Source organism: Micromys minutus (assembly GCF_963924665.1).
Source record: "Micromys minutus genome assembly, chromosome: 33".
NCBI lineage: Eukaryota > Metazoa > Chordata > Mammalia > Rodentia > Muridae > Micromys > Micromys minutus.
The window spans coordinates 1,360,507-1,379,806 of NC_137968.1; the positions used below are offsets into that span (position 1 = coordinate 1,360,507).

Consider the following 19,300-nt stretch of genomic DNA (forward strand, 5'->3'; position numbering starts at 1 on the left):
AAACCCTCCAAGATACATCAGTGATCCAAGGTGATAAAGGACTTCCCACGGCTCAGGGGTGCTCCAGAGGACCTGGACAACATATGCCATCCACGTAGCATGTTTGGGACCTGAAAAATCAGGGCAGCAGCACCTTCACATCTGGGATGCCCAGAAAGCTCACTTGCCTTTCTCGTGTTGTATTATAGCTGCAGCCCTGTTCCTCTTGAAGATGGAGAAGATGTTGGTGGGGTACTTGCTGACACTTGGGCAGCTTCTCCTTGTCCTCCCTGTTGGAGCCAGAGAGCGTCCCCAAGCCAGGTTCCCTTCCAGAGGGCGTCATGGCCGGATGCATCCCCAGACTGCACTGCTTGGTGAGTGGTAGTCCCTGTGGCAGCAGGCAGCGTGTGTGTGTGTGTGTGTGTGTGTGTGTGTGTGTGTGTCCCTGGACCAGAGCCTGGGCCAGGAAAGCTTCTGCCTCTTAGTTCTCTGCTGGCTGTACTGGGGACTGGGGGAATCCCTTTGGCAATTGACACCCCTGTACTAAGGATGCAAAGTGTCCATTAAATTAAATTAAATTAAATCTAAATTAAGCTTCTATTTTAAAGCCTTGAGTTTAATGTGGGCATATAACATCGCTCTAACGCACAAGGCCGAATAGCCTTGCTGGACTTGCCTGGATAGGGGTATTATGAGAAAAGAAAATGTATAAAACCTGTCTGGATACGGCCATCCATGTTGCAGCCAGGCAGAGCCTGCATTCAGATACGGGGAACGAAATAGGTAGGTCTCAGTAATTTCCACTTAGGAAACATGTCTTCTCCAGAAAGAAGATGCCACGAAACACACGGACGACCAGCAGTCTGTCTGGTCTGACGCACAGGCCATAGCTGTTAAACGCAGGGAGAACATATTTTGGAATGGGTCTGGATTCGACTCCTGCTGCTGCTTTTCACTGGGCGACCTCTCTGAGGCTCCATTCCCTCATTTGTAAAAGAGAGGCAGAAAGGTTGGCTTTGGAGCACGCTCAGAGAAGTGAGGCGATTTCTGTAAATTCTAAATACATAGTAGACATTGGCTTTAGCACAACCTCACGTGATCTCAGAAACCACTTTAACTTCATAGCTTACAGGCAGCTTCTAGAACATAGTCCCTTCAGACAGGTATCTGGGGACCACAAATTACAGTCGGGGACCAAAGGACTGAAAATTCCTGTTCTGATAGGGCAGAACCTGTTCTGATTGACTGAATGGTGAGCCAGCCTGTCTTTATTCTCCCAAGAGTCCTCGGTTCATAGTACCATAAATGCATGTCTTTTATGCATTTATGGGAACCGGGAAGGGCTTAGCGCATCAAAAATATTAAAGATATTTATATGATAAATATCATATGTATTTAGGTTTATATAAATAACTGAATGTATCTTGATGCTTCCTGTACCGCCATCTGTGACTGCATAGTTGGGCTTATTTTATTTTATTTTTTTATGATGTTAGAGGCAGAACCCAGGGCCTTTCACACTTTCACATACTGGGGAAGGACAGTATCATTCTCTCTCTCTCTCTCTCTCTCTCTCTCTCTCTCTCTCTCTCTCTCTCTCCCTCTTCCTTTCTCTTTCTCTCTTTTGGTGGGTGGTTGGCTGGTGGGGATGGGTAGATGTGAAATAGGGTTTCAATGAGAAACAACCCTGTGTATTGCTTTTTGACCAGGCTGGCCTTGAACTCACAAAGACCTGCCTGCCTCTCTGCCTCCTAAATGCGGGATTAAAGGTGTGTGCCACCACACCTGGTGGGGATGGGTTTTTCAGGACCATGGATTGGCCCTCTGAAACTGTAAGCAGGCCTCCAGTTAAATGCTTTCTTTTTATAAGTTTCCTTGGTTAGGATGTCTCTTCACAGCAATAAATCAGTTACTAACCATAACCCCATAACCAGCGTCCTCTCTTCCTCATTTTACTGGGGACTGTGACAGGGACAAAGTCGTGGGACAGGACGAGTCTTCAACCTGGGCTTGGAAGCGGCATGCCGTGTGCAGTTGCCTTTCTGCTCCCTGAGCCTCGCATACTGAGGTTCCCAGACATGCAGAAAAGCATGTTTGCTCACAAAGGATGTTGAAAAATAGCCGTGAACCTGGAAGGCAAACCCTGCAGCTCTGGCCAGGGCTCTGGACCACAGTCTCTTTTAGATGGCACTCGGAAGACAACCAGGTGGAGAAACCAACCTTAGCTAGATCATGTGACCATCCTTGTTGGGGTCCAGGAGTTACCCCACAAACCATACAAAAGCTGATCTCAGTCAGACAGGGATGGTTTATTGAACTCACACCCTAAGACCAGTCAATTAGGCTGTAGCTCAGAATTTAGGGGCTGAGCTATAACCTCAAACAAGGCCTGCTAACAAAGGCAAAAGAAAAAAGAAAATAAAAAAAAAAAAAAACAAAAACCCTCAAAAAACCACAATGAATTTATGCAGGTGCAGAAATAACCTAGTGGTTAGCTCTGTCTCAAGCTATTTTGGATAGCTAGACAGAACAGTTCTAACTGACCTTTCTTCTGATTGGTCTTAAGCCGAGCTTATGGTTGTTGAAATTCCTAAGATTAACAAACCTCAGAACATACAGAACATAACAGGGTATGTGATCAGCATGATCCTGCTCTGAGTCAAGTTATTTATCCATGCCAGTGACTGGCAGGCATATGACAATAACAGTACGAAATAGCTGGCAAGAATGGAGCAAAATGTCTACGGCTATGCTGAGGGGTGGGGAGGGGGCTGGTCAGACCTCAACAGTTCTCACAACAGGATAGCTTTTGTTTTATGTGTGTTTGTTTCTCTTTCTATGTTCAGAACACTGTCCAGGGCACGTTGCACTCTTGGCCACAATTACAGCATCTCTCAGCATGATGTATTCCCTGGTTATTTGCTTACAAGCATTTGAGTAGAAACAAAGTTATTTCTTTATTCATTCATTCATTTATTAGCTCATTCATTCATCGACAGGGTCTCAGTAATAGCTCTGGCTGGTCTGGAACTTTGTATAATAGGCTGACCTCAAACTTACAGAGATCTGCTTGTCATCTGCCTCCCAAGTGCTGTGCTTAAAGGCATACGCCACAAGTTTTTGCTCAAACTTTTTAGGTTTACAAACCTTGTACATGTGGATTTTATATCTGTAACCAAATCAGAGTCTCAGTAGCCATAGGGGGGCTGGGAAGATGGTTCTATTGATAAAGTCCTTGCTGTGCAAACATGAGTTCGATGACCAGAGTCTAACCTACTTAGCCAGCCTAGGGCAAGTGAGAGACTGTCCGAAAAACAAAGTGGGTGGAGTCATGAGGAACAACACCAATTGTTGACTTCTGGTCTATACATACATGCACATTCATGCGTCAACACACTCATAAACATGTACACACACGCATACCATCATCAGAAATGCTCTTCTATACCTGTTCCTTGTACCAGTGTGTTTGGCCACTTCTATGTACATGGGCTTATCTTGTTCTTTTCATCCACCTGGGGTTTCTAAAACCTGAAAGACATAAGACACAGTGTGGGAGGCCTCCATGAAGAGTGTGTAGTGAGGTGGCGGGGAACAGGTTTATAGAAAGATCAGTAGTTTGATAGAAGCAGTGTGGCCATGCAAGGCATCTTCAAATTAGCCGGTCTGCCAGCTGAGCATGCTTTCTCTAGCTTTTTGATCTTAGGAATCTTCCTCATACACTCAGGAGTAAATGAGAGCCTAAAGGAGCTACTTTGTATGTGAGCTAGAAATACCATGAGTGGCACCAGGATCTAAAGAGAAACTTAGAAAATACTGGCTAATAAAAAAGCAGCAATAATTCCATCTTATGTGGCGCATGCTTTTTAATCCCAGCACCCAGGAGGCAGAGGCCAGCATCTCTGAATTCGAAGCCTGCCTGGTCTACAGAGGGAATTCCAGGAAGTGCCAGAGCTCCACAGAGAATTCCTACACAATTGCTTTACCACTGAGCTATATTTCCAGCTATGGAATGTTTTGGTTGGTCTATATATAAATGCCACATAAATACACATACCACATATAGTTGGAGAACGGGCTTATAGAAATATCAGTAATCTTATACACACATGTACATGAGGCATCTTGTAGCAGTCTTCTCATGTAGAGTATTTTTTTGTCAGAACATGAAATTGAACAATGGTTTCTTGAAATTAGTTGTATGGAATCAAAAACCTCAGTCAACCTTTGTTGTTGTTGTTGTTTTTTTTTTTTTTTTGCTAAGTCTCAGAGAATCTAGAATTGTATTCTCTCTCTCTCTCTCTCTTTTTTAAATTGGATATTTTCTGCATTTACATTTCAGATATTATCCCTTTCCCCAAATCTTCTTTCCCTCCCTCTCCCATTACCTCCATGAAGGTGCTCCCTCTCCCAACCACCCTCTCCCACCTCAATGACTTGGTGTTCCCCTACAGTGGGATAGCGAGCCTTCATTGGATCATAGGCCTCTCCTCCCATTGATGCCAAACAATGCCATCCTCTGCTACATATGCACCTGGGGCCATGGGTCTCTCCATGTAAACTCATTGATTGGTGTTTTAGTCCCTGGGAGCTATGGTGGGTTTGGTTAATTAATAATTTTGTTCTTCCCACGGAGTTGCAGACCCCTTCAGCTTCTTCAGTCCTTTCTCTAGCACCTTCATCGGGGCCCCGGTATTCAGTATGGTTAGCTGCTCTGTATCAGGATGGCTTTGGCAGATCCTCTGAGAAGGCATTCATATCAGGTTCTTGCCAGTTAGAAGTACTTGGCATCAGCAATAGTGCTTGGGTTTAGTGGCTGCATATGGCATAGATATACACTCATGAAAGTCTGGGAGAATGAAGTATGTGTTTCAGATCTCACGGATCTTCTGAAGAAGGTTCAGGGAGCCTAGGAGCCCCCAAACCACTTCCATGATAGTTGATTTAAGGGAATACTACTTGTGAAGATCCTGGAGAACTATGACCATGGAGAGCCTTGGGTTGGGCAGGCAGCACAGTCATGAGAATGGAGTTCAAAGACAACCTCAGACATTGCCCTGAGGATGCTAGACTGGCTCTGGTAGGGGATTTAAAAAGGATACAATCTAAGAAGAACAAACAACCAATGACTTAGAACTTCAGGGGCTTCCAGGAAAAATATGAGGACTTTCAGTAGACAGTAACACTGACCACTTTGACTTGAACCCCACAGACCTTCTAGACTACCACAATGTTCCTGGGTAGACAAAAGCCAGACTCTTTCTAGCCATGTGACTTACAAGGATCACCCAGAGTGATGCTCTTAGGCCACTAGGAGGGCAAATGAGCTCCTACTCTTCAGTTCAAATTTCTTCCATGATGGTGGCAGGTGAAGTTTGAGCAGCATTTGTGCTATCCTAGGATAGCACAAAGGCTTCTTCCCATTTTACCAGTGCCACGGCCCCCCAAGCCCCTCAAGGTGATGTCAGCAGGAGGATACATTATTCTACCCCCAGACACTGCTTGAATCATCTGTGCACATTTGTTCTTTTATACATCACTGTCCTATGGGGGTGGTGGAGGTGTGTGTGTGTGTGTGTGTGTGTGTGTGTGTGTGTGTGTGCACTGTTTCTAAGGCAACCAGCACAGCATCACAACTGTTTGAAAACTCCTCACTGTTCTTGCCCAATTGTTTACATATTCTTCATGTCCTTTGTTCTGAAAGTGAGTGTGAAGGGAAGCCTCTTCATGGCCTTTCCACATGGGTGTTCTGCTGTTGGCTTGCCTTACAGCTTTTGTCTCTCTCAGGTATTGTTGACAGATTTATTCCTTCGTACACTTGCCATCTATCTTAATTAGGGCTCTACCGCTATAAAAAGACACCACAGCCATGGCAGCTTTTTAAAAAGAAAATAGGATTGGCTTACAGTTTCAGAGGTTTAGTTCATTATCATCAGGGTGGGAAGCATGGCAGAGCACAGGCAGACATGGCACTGGAGAAGCAGCTGAGAGTTCTATGTCCAGATCCATAGGGAGCAGGAAGAGACAGAGACATGACTTCTCCAACAAGGAGAAGGCCATTTTTATTCAAACCACTGCATCAGCCTGGCTCACTTTGTTTCTATCGACTAACCTTGAGATTTTTTTTTCCTTTCCCCATATGTTACCACCCCCGTGGCAATGCCACCCACATAAATTCCTGTTTGTTTCACATGTCCTTGTGGTGATATGGCTGTAGAGTCAAGAAGTGAGTGACAAAGGCTAAGCTGGATTCTAGCTCCTTAGCCTGGGCATTTGGAAGCAGGAGCATTATTCTTCTTCCTAAGCATATATTGTCAGGGAGAATAAATAGTGTGTGATGGAACAGTCAACAAAAATTGAGGGACATGTCTTTATAAGTGTCATTTTACTACTTAAAATTCAGATAATGTTGCTGGAGAGATGGCTTAGAGGTTAAGAGCACTGACTGCTCTTCCTGAGGTCCTGAGTTCAAGTCTCACAACCACATGGTGGCTCACAACCATCTGTAATGGGATCCACTGCATTTTTCTGGTGTATGTATGAAGACAGCTACAGTGTACTCATATAAATAAAAATAGATAATTTTTTTTGAAATGAAGAAAATCTGTATTACTCAGGGTTCTCTAGAAGATCAGAATTATAGAACAAATCTCTATGTATGGAAAGGAAATATTTATTTAGGATAACTTACTGACTGTGGTCCAGCTAACCCAACAATGCCCAGCTTTGAACGGAAAGTCCAATAATCTAGAAGTCGCTCAGTCCACAAGGCCGGATGTCTCAGCTGGTCTTTAGTATTTGCTGGAATCCCAAAAGTAGATTCTAGTGTCAGGGAAGGGATGGAGATGCCAGCAAGGTAAGAGTAAGCAGGCAAAGGACAGAAGTTTCCTTCTTCCTTGTCCTTCTGTAGGCTGCCAGCAGAAGGTATGGCCCATTAAAGATGTGTCTTCCTTCTTCAAGAAAGGCACATATTTTCCCTAGCTCAAAAGTCTGGATCAAAGGGGTATCATCCTACATCAAAGATCTGGCTGAGAAGTGGATCTTTCTACTTCATATTAAGCAAAAAAATCTCTCACAGGTTTGACCTCCATTTTGGGATTTTACTTCATTTCAGATGTAGTCAAGTTGACAACCAAGAGAAGCCAATGCAAAATAGTTTTATTTCACCTGATGTATCTCTAAACATTGCTCTTTGGAAATTACAATTTGCTGTGAAACATTTACTACACTGCAAACACCTGTAATTAAGCCTAACATTAAAATAGTAGTAGAATTATGTGGTGGTTTGAATATGCTTAGCTCAGGGAGTAGCACTATTAAGAGTTAGAAGAAGTGAGTCCTTGTTGGAGTAGGTGTGGTTTTTTTGGAGGAGGTGTGGCTTTTTTGGAGTGGGTGTGGCTTTGATGGAGGAGGTGTGGCTGTGTTGGCATAGGTGTGGCTTTGTCAAAGAAGGTGTGGCCTTGTTGGAGTAGGTGTAGCTTTGTTGGAGGAAGTGTGGCTTTGTTGGAGGAGGTGTAACTTTGTTGGAGGAGGTGTGGCTTTTTTGGAGGAGGTGTGGCTTTGTTGAGGGAGGTGTGGCCTTGTTGGAGGAGGTGTGGCCTTGTTGGAGTGGGTGTGGCTTTGATGGAGGAGGTGTGGCTGTGTTGGCATAGGTGTGGCTTTGTCAAAGAAGGTGTGGCTTTGTTGGAGGAGGTGTAACTTTGTTGGAGGAAGTGTGGCTTTGTTGGAGTAAATGTGTCACTGACAGGATGAGCTTCTACTACCTGGAATTCGGTCTTCTCCTGTTTGCCTTGGGAACAAGATGTAGAACTCTCAGCTTCTTTCTCCTGCACCATGCCTGTCTGCATGCTGCCTTGATGATGCCAGACTGAACCTCTGAAACTGTAAGCCAGCCCCAGTTAAATGTTGTCCTTTTTAAGAGTTGCCTTGGTTATAATGTGTCTTCACAGAAAACTAATTAAGGCAGATGTATAGCTGAGGGGATGGCTGAGTGGGGAAGGGGACTTGCTGCTCAAGCATTAGAACCTGATTTTGAGTCTGTAGCACCCATGTAAAAAAGCTGTGTGTAGCCGTGTTGGGGGCGGGGTCAGCAAGGATAGGAGGAACAAGAAAGCTCACTGGCTACCATCCTGTCTCAGGTTCAGAGAGACCCTCCAGGAAGTAAGGTGGGACATCCCACTCAAGTACCATGCGTTTCATTAGAAGACCAGACCCTTCCTAAATTATCAGTGTAATGAGAGAAGCTGACCCTTCTGGAGAGGAAGAGCAGGCTGTTACTGATGAGGGTCTCATGCAGCTTGCTAATCAATAGCGTTTTAATCCCCACTTTTGGATAATCATGTAGAAAGGACATTCATGTTCTCAAGCAGTACCCATGACTGGCTTTAGCTGGTTATGGTGAGGGAGGGAAAACAGATCTCAAGCTACCGTGAGGGAGGGAAAACAGATGCCAACTGCCATGAGATTCCTTGGCTCTTGGGGAGATTTCATTAAAGCTTATATCTTTTGAGGTTATTTTGAGGGGCTCAACTTTTATTTTCAAGTTCCCCCAAGATTTCTGTTTTTTATTTTCTTCCTTCTACCCAGAACATCTTTCTTCAGCCAAGACCCGTTGTGCCGACTAGCTTTATGTCCATTTGAGACAGACTAGAACCATTTGAGAAAAGAGAGCCTCGATTAAGAAAACTCCTGCATAAGATCAGGCGGAACCAGGCAGTGGGTGTGCACACCTCTCTTATCCCAGGTCTCAGGAGACAGGGGTAGGCATATCTCTGAGTTTGAGGCCAGCTTGGTCTACAGAGTGAATTTTAGGACAGCCAGAGCAACCCTGTCTCAAAAAGCAGACAAACAAAAGATCAGTCTGTAGAACGTTTTTTAAATTAGTGTTTGTTGGAAGGGCCCAGACATCTCTGGTTTGGTGGTACTGAGTCATATAAGAAACCAGTCTGAGGAAGGCACTTGAAGCAAGCCACTAAGCAATGCCACTTCATGGCCTCCGCATCAGCTCCTGCCTCCAGGTTTCTGCCCTGGTTGAGTTCCTGTCTTGATTCCAATGATGAACAGCAATGTGGGAGTATAAACCACGTAAAACCATCCCTCCCCAACTTGCCTTTTGGTTATGGTGTTTTATGGCAGCAGTAGAAATACCAAAATACCCATGCTCACTGGTGGTAGTGTAAACCTTTAATCCCAGAACTTGGGAGTTGGACCTCTGAGTTCGAGGCCAGCCTGGTCTAAAGAGTTCCAGAACAGCCAAGGCTACACAGAAGAAAGCCTGTCTCCAAAAACCAAAAATGACCCCCCTCCAAGACACCATTATCAGAGTGAAGTTAAAAAAAAAAAGTCAATTCCTTCCTCTCCCAACCAGGCGAGACCCACCTTCAGTAAGCCTCACACATTGTGGGTCTTCTGCCAAGGCAGCTCCCCTTTGTGTTGTGAGGGCAAACAGTGATTCCTCCTTTGGGGAGATCAGCATTCCTGCTATTTTTATACTTAATGTCTACCAAAGTGTGGCTCTCTGGGAAAGAGCGCATGTGAAGGGCCGCTGACCTGTGAGCTCCCGAGACAGCAGAGACGTTACTATGTTTCATCTGCAAGGTAAGTCTTGTTCTGTGCTTGATAACGAGGAGGAAACAGTGTCTGAGAGGTTAAACAATTTATCAACCTGTCAGCGCTTCCGCAGCCCTCACACAACCGGTGCCCAGCCTTATGAAAGGAACCTTGGCTTGGTGGCCCAGGCACTCAGAACAAGGAGGCGTGCCAACAGAGAAAGGCATGGACTGTGCACCTGCCTGTATACCCCCCATGGGTCATGCTGAGGTCCTGCTCACCTCCGTGACCTTGGTTTCCCCCACAAACTAGTGTATTGATATCTGATGGCTTTGTTATTTGGATCAATATTTATTTATTTGTTTATTTGCTAATTTTTTCACTGGTTTCTTTAGTGATGGTGGGGAATCCAGCCCTGGATCTTTACACATGCAGTGTTCTGTATACACACAGAGCTGCATCCTTCCTGCTCCCGGATGATTCCAGCTTGCGGAGTTTTTTCCTTTACTGTCTTTTCTGTTTTCCTCTTCCTCTCCCACAACCCCTTTGGCTGTCTCATGTGTGTGTGTGTGTGTGTGTGTGTGTGTGTGTGTGTGTGTGCGTGTGTGTGTGATGTGTTGTGTGTGTGTTTGTATATGTATGTGTGTAGTGTGTGTGTATATATGTGTGTGGTGTGTGGTGTGTGTGAGAGCATGTTTGTCTGGTGTGTGTTTATGTGTGTGGTGTGTGCATGTGTGTGAGTGTGTGTGTCGTGTGTTGTGTGTGTGTTTGTATATGTATGTGTGTAGTGTGTGTATATATGTTTGTGGTGTGTGTTTGTGTGGTGTGTGTATGTGTGTGAGTGTGTGTTTGTGTGGTGTGTATGTATGTGTGTGAATGTGTGTGGTGTGTGTGCATGTGTGTTTGTGTGGTGTGTATGTATGTGTGTGTGTATGTGTGTGAGTGTGTGTGGTGTGTGTGTGTGTGTGTGTGGTGTGTGCGCCATCCATCTTCCCATCCCTGCTCCCACGCACACACCACACTCAGGTTTTCCGTGGATGGTGAGACTCTGCATTCAGCTCCTCATGCCTGGGCAGCAAGCACGCTCTTAGCCACTGAGCCATCTCCCAGCCTGGATTCCTGTCTTGATCTGACGACTTCTTACTTAGACAAACAGTTTTCTTCTCTGAGAAGTTTTGTTTGGGACACGCCTTTCTTTGTTCCTCTCGGGAAGGGAGAGAAGGATATGGATTCCCCAGGTTTAATATAGGCGATGTGGTATCACTCTTTCTTTCCACATCCCTCTAAGCATGTGTCTGCTCTCTGCCTCACTCCCTTAGGTAAGAGTGACAAGGAAGCACTCCATTTTGGAAGCTAAGGAGGGAGAAGTTCTAGGTAGGATGAGTTAAGGAGTTGAGAGGTAGGAAAGATGGGCAACAGGACCAGGCATATTGGAATAGAGATTATTACTCACACCTGAAGGTGTCACTTAGCCGGTTTTGCTAACTTAAACGGCTGCATTTCTCAGGACTCCAGCATGAGAACCGTCACCGAAGAGCAATCTTGGAGGCGGGGTGGAAATGGACAAGAGGAAGGCCTTGGGAGATGCTGTGGTGCCTGAGCCAGGAAGAGGATTCGAGATGAATAACATCTGCAGGGAAACTGCAGCTGGAGGATTAACTAACTTCAGGCTGGGTCCACCCCTCTGAAAGTTCAAAAATAAGCTGCTCCCATTTTCCTTCCCAGGGAGGGGTTAGCAGAGGTTGAGCCCACGCCCGTGTGGGAAGCCAGTTTCGTCCAGCACAGCGGGTCACACGGCATCTCCACAGGCTCCATTAGGACTGATCATAAAAGTGAAGGTTGATGTATAGAGTTTATGGGACTGTTCTAAACTCCGGAGTCAGAGGGATTATGGGCCCCACAGAGGGAATCATAGCTGCTTCTTGAGACGGGCATGTCATCCTGTATCAGATACTCCTTTCACGCCTGATAAATACATAAACCACCTCCGTTGTTATTCATTTTCAATAAACCGTATAAAATAAATCCCCTCTCTTACCTTGTGATTAATACTTAGAGAATTCTCGAAGTTCTGGTTTTCAACAAGCCACAGGTTTAAAAGCTTTCCTAGCCAATGGGTAAGTTGATTTTTTCCCTCCTCCTATATGACATGACCCTTTCCTTCTATTCCCTATTAAAGTCTTCCCCCGTCTCCTATCTCTTTCCCCTTCCGTTGTCTTCTCTTATCGACTCTTACCTTGCCTTCTCTCGTTGCCTTCCTCAGTTCCCACAAGCTGCATCCCCAGTGGGTCCTGTACCTGCCCTATGTGGATGTCATGTGGAGAAGAGGTGGGGTGGGGTCCCCTCTGTGGGCGACAAAGCTACCGATCTCCAGTCTCCTGTTTCCTCCAAGGGCCAGTCATGTCCCTGGTCTCTGTAACTGATACTAATGATGACAGTGACAGGCAGTGATGGCCACTGTGGGGCTCTTTGTTGGCTTGACTTGTTTTTGTTATTTCTCCTTTGCATCTGCCGTCTACCTGCACCGTGCTAGAGCAGTTCACACTTCACTCAGCTCAGTGCAATTATTCTCTCTCTCTCTCTTTGTGAGTGTGCATGTGTGTGCTTGTGTGTGCATATGTGTGCATGCAAGTGTGTGTGAATGCATGTGTGTGTGCCTGTGTATGTATATATGTGTATGTGCCTGCATATATGTGTGCTTGTGTGTATGCATGTGCATGTGTGTGTGCTTGTGTGTGCATGTGTGTGCATGCATGTGTGTGTGCTTGTATGTGCCTGTGTGTGTTTGTGTGTGTGGATGCATGTATGTGTGCCTGTGTATGTATATGTGTATGTGCCTGCATGTATGTGTGCTTGTGTGTATGTATGTGCATGTGTGTGCTTGTGTGTACTTGAGTGTGTACATGTGTGTATTTGTGTGTGTGCATGCATGTGTATGTGCTTTTGTATGTGCATGTGTGTGCTTGTGTATATGCATGTGCATGTGTGTGCTTGTGTGCACTTGTGTGTATTTGTGTGTGTGCATACATGTGTATGTGCTTTTGTATGTGCATGTGTGTGCATGTGTATGTGCTTGTATTTATATGCAAGTGAAAGCCAGAGATTAATGATGGGTGGTTTTCTCAATCACCTTCCATCTCACTTTTTTGAGGCAGGGTCTGTCTTGGCGATAAAACACCACGACCAGAGCAGTTTGGGGAGGAAAGGGTTGACTTCAGCTCACAATCCCACATCACAGTTTGTCATCCAAAGCAGTCAGGGCAGGACCTAAAAGCACCCAGGACCACCTGCCCAGAGCTGGTACTATCCACAGTAGTCTGGGCCCTCCTACATCAGTCACTAAGAAGGGGTTTGCCTACAGCCTGATCCCATGGAGGCACAGGCTCCCTCCTCTCCGATGACTCTAGCCTATATCGAGTTGACAAAAAGCCTCGCCAGCACAGGCTCTCTGTGTTTGGTTGTGCTGACTGCTCATGGTGGCCTCACAGCACAGTCACAGATGCGCATGCTACCATGCTTGGCTGTTTCATGGGTGCTGGGCCCCAAACTCAGGTCCTCCTCGCATCTCCATGGTCCCTTGTCTCCGGTTGCTTTCGGATACAGTGTTTCACTGTGTATCTCAGCCGCTCCAGTGCTGGCACTGCAGGAATGCACCACCTTGCTCAAATCTAGCTACGTTCCTCTTTTCTCAAGCTCAACATTCTTTTTCTTTTTTTCTTTTTGTCCTCCCTCCCTTCCTCCCTCCCTTCCTTCCTTCTTTTCTTCCTCCCTTTCATTCTTCCTTCCTTTCTTGTCCTTCTCTTCTTCTTAGATCCTTTACTGCTTGGTATAACAAGTTAGGGTCACTTGCAAATTTGGCAAGAAGCCTTCTGTGTCTTCAAGTCACGTTGAAATATTAAAAGAAAATTTGTTAAAATTTGTTTTATCTTTGATGAAATTTTAGTCTGGATGACAAATGGGTCTTGCCGTGACATCACTGCACATCTGTGGCATTCCACTTGTTCCTTTTCACCCCAGCGACACCTCCAGGCGTGTTGCTCCCCTCTTTCTCCAAACCGAGCCCGTCCTGCTGTCACAACTCTATTTCATTGCTCTCTCCCATGGCCCTGTGTGTGTTACAGCTCAGATAGGAAAGGTAGGAACACCACAGAGCACCTCTCAGCAAACTCCACACAACGGATTTACTCGGAGGGGAAATCCCAGGAGGACTGAGAACTGAGCAGAAGACAGGGTTTATATACAGCTTCTGGTGGGGGTGGGGGTTGGAAGGGGACAGGAATGTGAGGTGGGTATGGGGAGGGGGACTCAGGAGTGGGGTAGGGACTGGGTGGAGGAGGTACTGGTGCATCTTTCCAAGGTGGCCTGGATTGGAGGGATTATGTGGCCTGATCTTGGTGCAAACTTAGGAATTGGTGGCATTCTTTTCTGTAGGGCCTGGTCACTCTCCGATCCCATGGGGCTGGGAATAGCTGTTATGGTCCTTAGAGAAGGCTGGGGTGTGGGGAGGAGACAGGTCTTGCCTCTGGAGCTCCTTAGGGATGGGTCCTAGCTTTTGGAGTTCCTGGGGGTGGAGTGGGGGCTGGCCACTCCAATGTCTCTAGGGGTCAGGCCTAGTGCCAGAGTATTTTGGGGGTGAAGCCTGGCCACAGGAGATCTTCAGTGATAGGACATACAAAGGGAGTCTCTGTATGCCTACCCACACCACCAGAGTAGGAATGAATAGCTACGATCCTCCTTCCACCCTCCCTCTCCACTTCCTTCTCTCTCCCCCTTTACTCTCATGTTCTACACACATTCATGCACACACAACACACACACACACACACACACACATGCATACATTTAAATCAAGATTTTTGCATACAAGGAAAAGCATGGTATTGATCTGTTATTTGTCTTTTAAAATTGCCATTTCTATTTTCCTGTGAATGACATAAGTTCAGTCTTCTCAAATCTTTTGTTCATTTGTTAAAAAAATTTCATACAATGTACTTTGATCTTATTACCCCCATCCTTCCCTTAATTTTTTCTAGATGGCTCCCCACTTCCTAACTTAGTGCTCTGTCCTTTTAAATAGTTTATTGACGAGGCCCTTCAACTTATGCTGCACATATAACCATAATTTCTTAAAATAAACACTTTATATTCTTTACTTTTTAAGATCATATCTAGATACTTAATGAGGGTTGCTGAAAAATTCGAAAGAGCTTGTTCTTAAGTGTGGTTCGAATTCAGTATGTAAATTCTTATGGGGTTCTGTTAATCCCACTTTTCTAGTTTGTTCCTTAAGTAGCTCCCTTCTTCTTTCTGACTCACCTGATGTGACATATGTCTTGTGACTTCCCCAAGCATATTCAGACTTCAGCAGAGTAGGGTGCACATTTCCAGTTGCAGGTTTGAGTCACTAAAGTGAGCCCAACCTTCTATCCAGTTGCCTAGCCAAGGTCCTGCGGCTACAGATGGGAACTGAGCATAATGTAAGGGTGGGGGTGGAACCCCAGGTTTGAGGAAACTGTTCCAAAATACAGAAATGAGAACCTCATGTTGAGAAAGCCTTGCTTCCAGACATGCAAGTGGACACAGAAATAAGGAAGAGAGGCAGTGTGTGTATTTTGGCTGCTCAGAGTGTGGTGGGGCCAGTGAGGGAAGAGGGAGACATTCTCATAAATCCCAGAGCCAGAAAGTAAGTCTAAACTTCAGAGGAAGACCTGGGTGACCAAATGTACAAAGGGCTGTGGGAAACAAAATGAATGTTGGCGTTGCATAGCTTGAGCTCAGAGCCAGGAGGGGCCTATGGCAAGGCATTACATGTAGTGTGGGTGTTGGGCCATGAGAGGCCCTGGAAACCAGTCCAGAGGCTCTTCAAATCAGGTTGAGCTGTGAAGGCTGCATCCGAGGAGACTGGACCTGGCAAAGGTAGTGAGTACCTGCTATCTACCTCCAGATCTCCTCCAGTGCTGACTCCAGGGCCAGTGCCTTGCTATTTGACTTATCCAGCAAAGAACTGTATTTTCCAGGACCCCCTTGGTCCCAGGGCTGAGTTTGGACTAGAGATGGAAAATCCTTACATCTTAGAGATGGGAGGGGGTGTCCTGTTCAGCTGTGTGCGCCTAGAATCAGGTACACCCTCCTTTTGTCATTGGATCGTAATGCCATCTCCAAAGTTCAGGCTTGAGAAGTTTAGGCTTGTTTTTTTGTTTTTGAAACAGGATTTCTCTATGTCTCACTGGCTGTCCTGAAACCCACTCTGTAGACCAGGCTAACCTCGAATTCAGAGACCTGCCTGCCTCTGCTTCCCGAGGGCTAGGATTAATGGTGCGTACCACCACTGCCTGGTGAGAAGAGACGTCTTGATTAGGATTTCTTCTGCTGCCATAGAACACCTTGACCAAAAAGCAAGTTGGGGAGGAAAGGATTTATTTGGTTTTTACTTCTTCATTGTTGTCCATCACCAAAGGAAGTCAGGACAGAAACTCAAAGATCCTGGAGGCAGGAGCTGATGCAGAGGTCATGGAGGAGTGCTGCTTACTGGCTTGCTCCCCATAGCTTGTTCAGCCTGCTTTCTTGTAGAGCCCAGGACCACCAGCCTATGGATAGCACCACCCACCACCCAGAGAGACTTTTTCCTCTCTGATGACTCTAGCTTGTGACAAGTTGACCCAGAATACCAGCCAGTACAGAGATTCTTCTTGACAACTTATTGAATTTCTTTGAAAGCTACCCATAGATTTGGCTTTTTTTTAAAATTTATTTTTCAGTCTCCTCTGGTATAATCGGTTTCCTTAAAAGCTGCTCCACTTATCTGCACGGTCAAGTTTATTGGTGTAAATTGCACTTCCCAACACTGAGGCACAGCTCAAGAAGTAACACAAGTGTCCCTTTAGTAAAACGTGCCCATTGTTTTGTTTTCAGAGATCATAAAACTTTTAGCAGAAAGTTCTGGAAAAACATTGAGACCTCAGGATAGGCTTGTGTTTGATATGTATATATATAGGATGTGAGCTCTTGGTTTCTCTGTGAGATTTAGCCTTGATGACAGAGCTTCAACAAACATACTTTCTTATCTTACAACTTTCTTGACTCCTTGGCCCACCTAATGACCCCAGCTTCTCACAGTGTGAGCCTACACCCCAGTGATGTGGAGGGTCATCTGCCTTCCATAGCAAACTTGAGACAGTAGGCTTTCAGAAGTGGATGGCCCAGTCTATTTGGGGTCAGATTTGGGAGATGCGTGTAGGGTTGTCTGTATTTGTTATTTGACTCACACTAAGGAACTCTGGGTTTTCTGGGATGCTATAGACCCTGTGGTATGAGGGAGTCTCTGACCCTGTGAGACCTTGATTTAGATTGGTCCATCTTTCTGGAAAAGGAGGGGCTACATGTATGATGTCTAGGCAGAAGGAGTGCTCAGGCATTTTCTGACAATCTCAGTTTATGGTTATAAGTTATGTTTTTATATATAACATATTTTTTTTAAAGAAAGCATCCAGTGTTTTCTTTCCATGGATCATAAAAGGCTTTTTGTAAAAATCTGAAGAAACATTTTGACCTGAGGCATGGTTGTGACTCTGGGAAGAGAAACTGCTGCTGACGCTTGCGTTTTTCTGATCACTTCCACCGTTTATGGAACAGCTTTACAATTTAGAGTACTTACTGCTTGTTGGCCTTGTCAAGTCCTTGAGGATTAGATTTTATAACGGTGACTAATTTATAGATAAGGAGATCATGACCTGAGATATCATCTTCATTGCTTTTTCTATTGCTGTGACAAAACAGGATTACCAACACTGTTAAACAGTAAAGCTTTTAATTGAGCTTATGGTTTCAGAGTGCTAGAGTTCATGATGGTGAATCGAAAACATGGTGGCAGGAAGAGCTGAGAGTTTATTCATCCCCAGGTAGGAGACATAGAGACCTAACTGGGAATGATGGGAGTCCGGAATGATGAAATCTCAAAGCCCATCCCCATTGACACACCTCCTTCAACAAGGCCACACCTTCTAATACTTCCCAAACAGTTCCACCAAGTGGGACCCAAATATCTAAATACTAAGGTCTTTCTTAGTTAAAGCACCACAGATGTTTAAGCACCCGTAATGGTCAGATGAAACCAGAGGCCACTCCTTGATTATGCCATCTTATTTACAAGGAACAATATTTTAGGTTAAGATTTTTTTTAAAGATTTATTTATTTGTGTATATGAGCACTCTGTTGCTGACACACCAGAAGAAGGCATCAGATCCAATTACAGATGGTTGTGAGACACTCTGTGGGTGCTGTGCCCTTGACTGCTATTCCCGTGGCTTGAGCTGTCCTCTCCAGGGGTTCTGGATCCATATAGATCTTGCCACATTTGCTTTTGAGTAACTACTTTGCCCTGCTTTTGGTGTGTGTGGGGGACACTTTTTTGTTGTTGTTGTTGTCGGTTTTGTCTGTTTTGTTTTGGGACAGGGCTTTTCTGTGTAGCCTTGGAATCCTAGAACTCTCTCTGTACACCAGGCTGAACTTGAGGTCACAGAGATCTGCCTCTGCCCCCGCCCCCGCTTCTACCCCTGCCTCCCGAGTGCTGGGATTAAAGGCATGCGCCATCACAACCCAGCTGCCCTACTCTTACCTGGAATGGATTGTGTTAGCACTTTACGATTCTGATTTACAGGACAGCCGGAGGCATTTGGGTCTGCTGGGCCTTTCTACCTCATAAACAGGATGTTTCATATTCATGTAATGCCAGTTCAGCTCCGTTATAGTCCCACGATCCCTTCTAGGTTAATTCCTTCCCAAATACTCCTGTGGATACTGTTCTACTAGGTCCAGTGAACTGGGCCTCAAATATCCGGCCTCCAGGTACTATGTGTCCCCGCTCTGTCCTGACGTCTAATACCGAGGACCAAGTGTTCCTAATGGCACAAGCCCGTTCATTAGCAACCGATTTCCCACATTCCGCATCAGGTTATGAAGCCTTTGTCATAAGAAGGAATGAGTAATCCAAAGAAATGACGGAATTTCACTTGGCTTTTAAAGAATCTGTGTGATCAAGGTTAGGATAAGGAGGGCACAGGCGAGCTCTGCCCAGGGGGTAAATACTGTAGTTCAGGTGAGGCTAATGGTGGAGATGGAAAATCTCTGCAGTGTAACAGGGGACACAGCATCATTTTATTTGGTGACAATCCCAAAGTTTTCTTTGAAGATTATTAGGTTGCGGAACAACCTGTAGCTCAGGGGACAGCCTGTAGTTATAACTGGGCAGCATGGATGTATATCAAGTTCAACAGATTGTGTTCTAGTAGCTATGTGTGTGTGTGTGTGTGTGTGCATATGTGTGTGCACATGTGTATGTGTGTGTGCATTTGTGTGTGTGTGTGTGTTTGCTCTTCCAGTACAATCATAGGAACTCCAGAGTCAGATACAGTTCAGTCCTCACCCCATTTACTATGTGTGTGGTCCTGGGCCTCTCAGAACTATAGCTTCCGGTCTGAAATGGAGGCCATGTGAGGACTACCATGCTAATACATCCTGTTGGTCTATAACCATTACTCTATAAACCACGGGGGAAGGGCCAAAGCACACCAGAGCTGGGAAGGCATACCATCTCATCCAACAGCCATTTTCTAGGAAAGGAATAGAAAATGATACAGTAAATATGTATGGTTAGCGTTCTCTCACTAGGCCTAGCATGCAGGTCTCTGGACTTTCAGGGTGTCTGCCTCTTCCATACATCATCACCAAGGACCTTCATGTGTTTCTAGGTGAGAATACTAAAAACAATAGCAA

General features: G+C 45.4%; 1 protein-coding gene across 3 annotated transcripts in view; it reads left to right on the plus strand.

Annotated features, from left to right (window-relative positions):
- Positions 1-19,300, plus strand: part of MATN2 (matrilin 2) — a 119,215-nt gene that overhangs the window by 16,260 nt on the left and 83,655 nt on the right. For all 3 annotated transcript variants that reach the window (XM_080909430.1, XM_080909431.1, XM_080909432.1), the window contains exon 2: positions 189-353. In XM_080909430.1, the coding sequence (XP_080765556.1) occupies positions 212-353 (142 nt within the window). In that variant the 5' untranslated portion in view covers positions 189-211. The remainder of the gene's footprint in view (positions 1-188; positions 354-19,300) is intronic.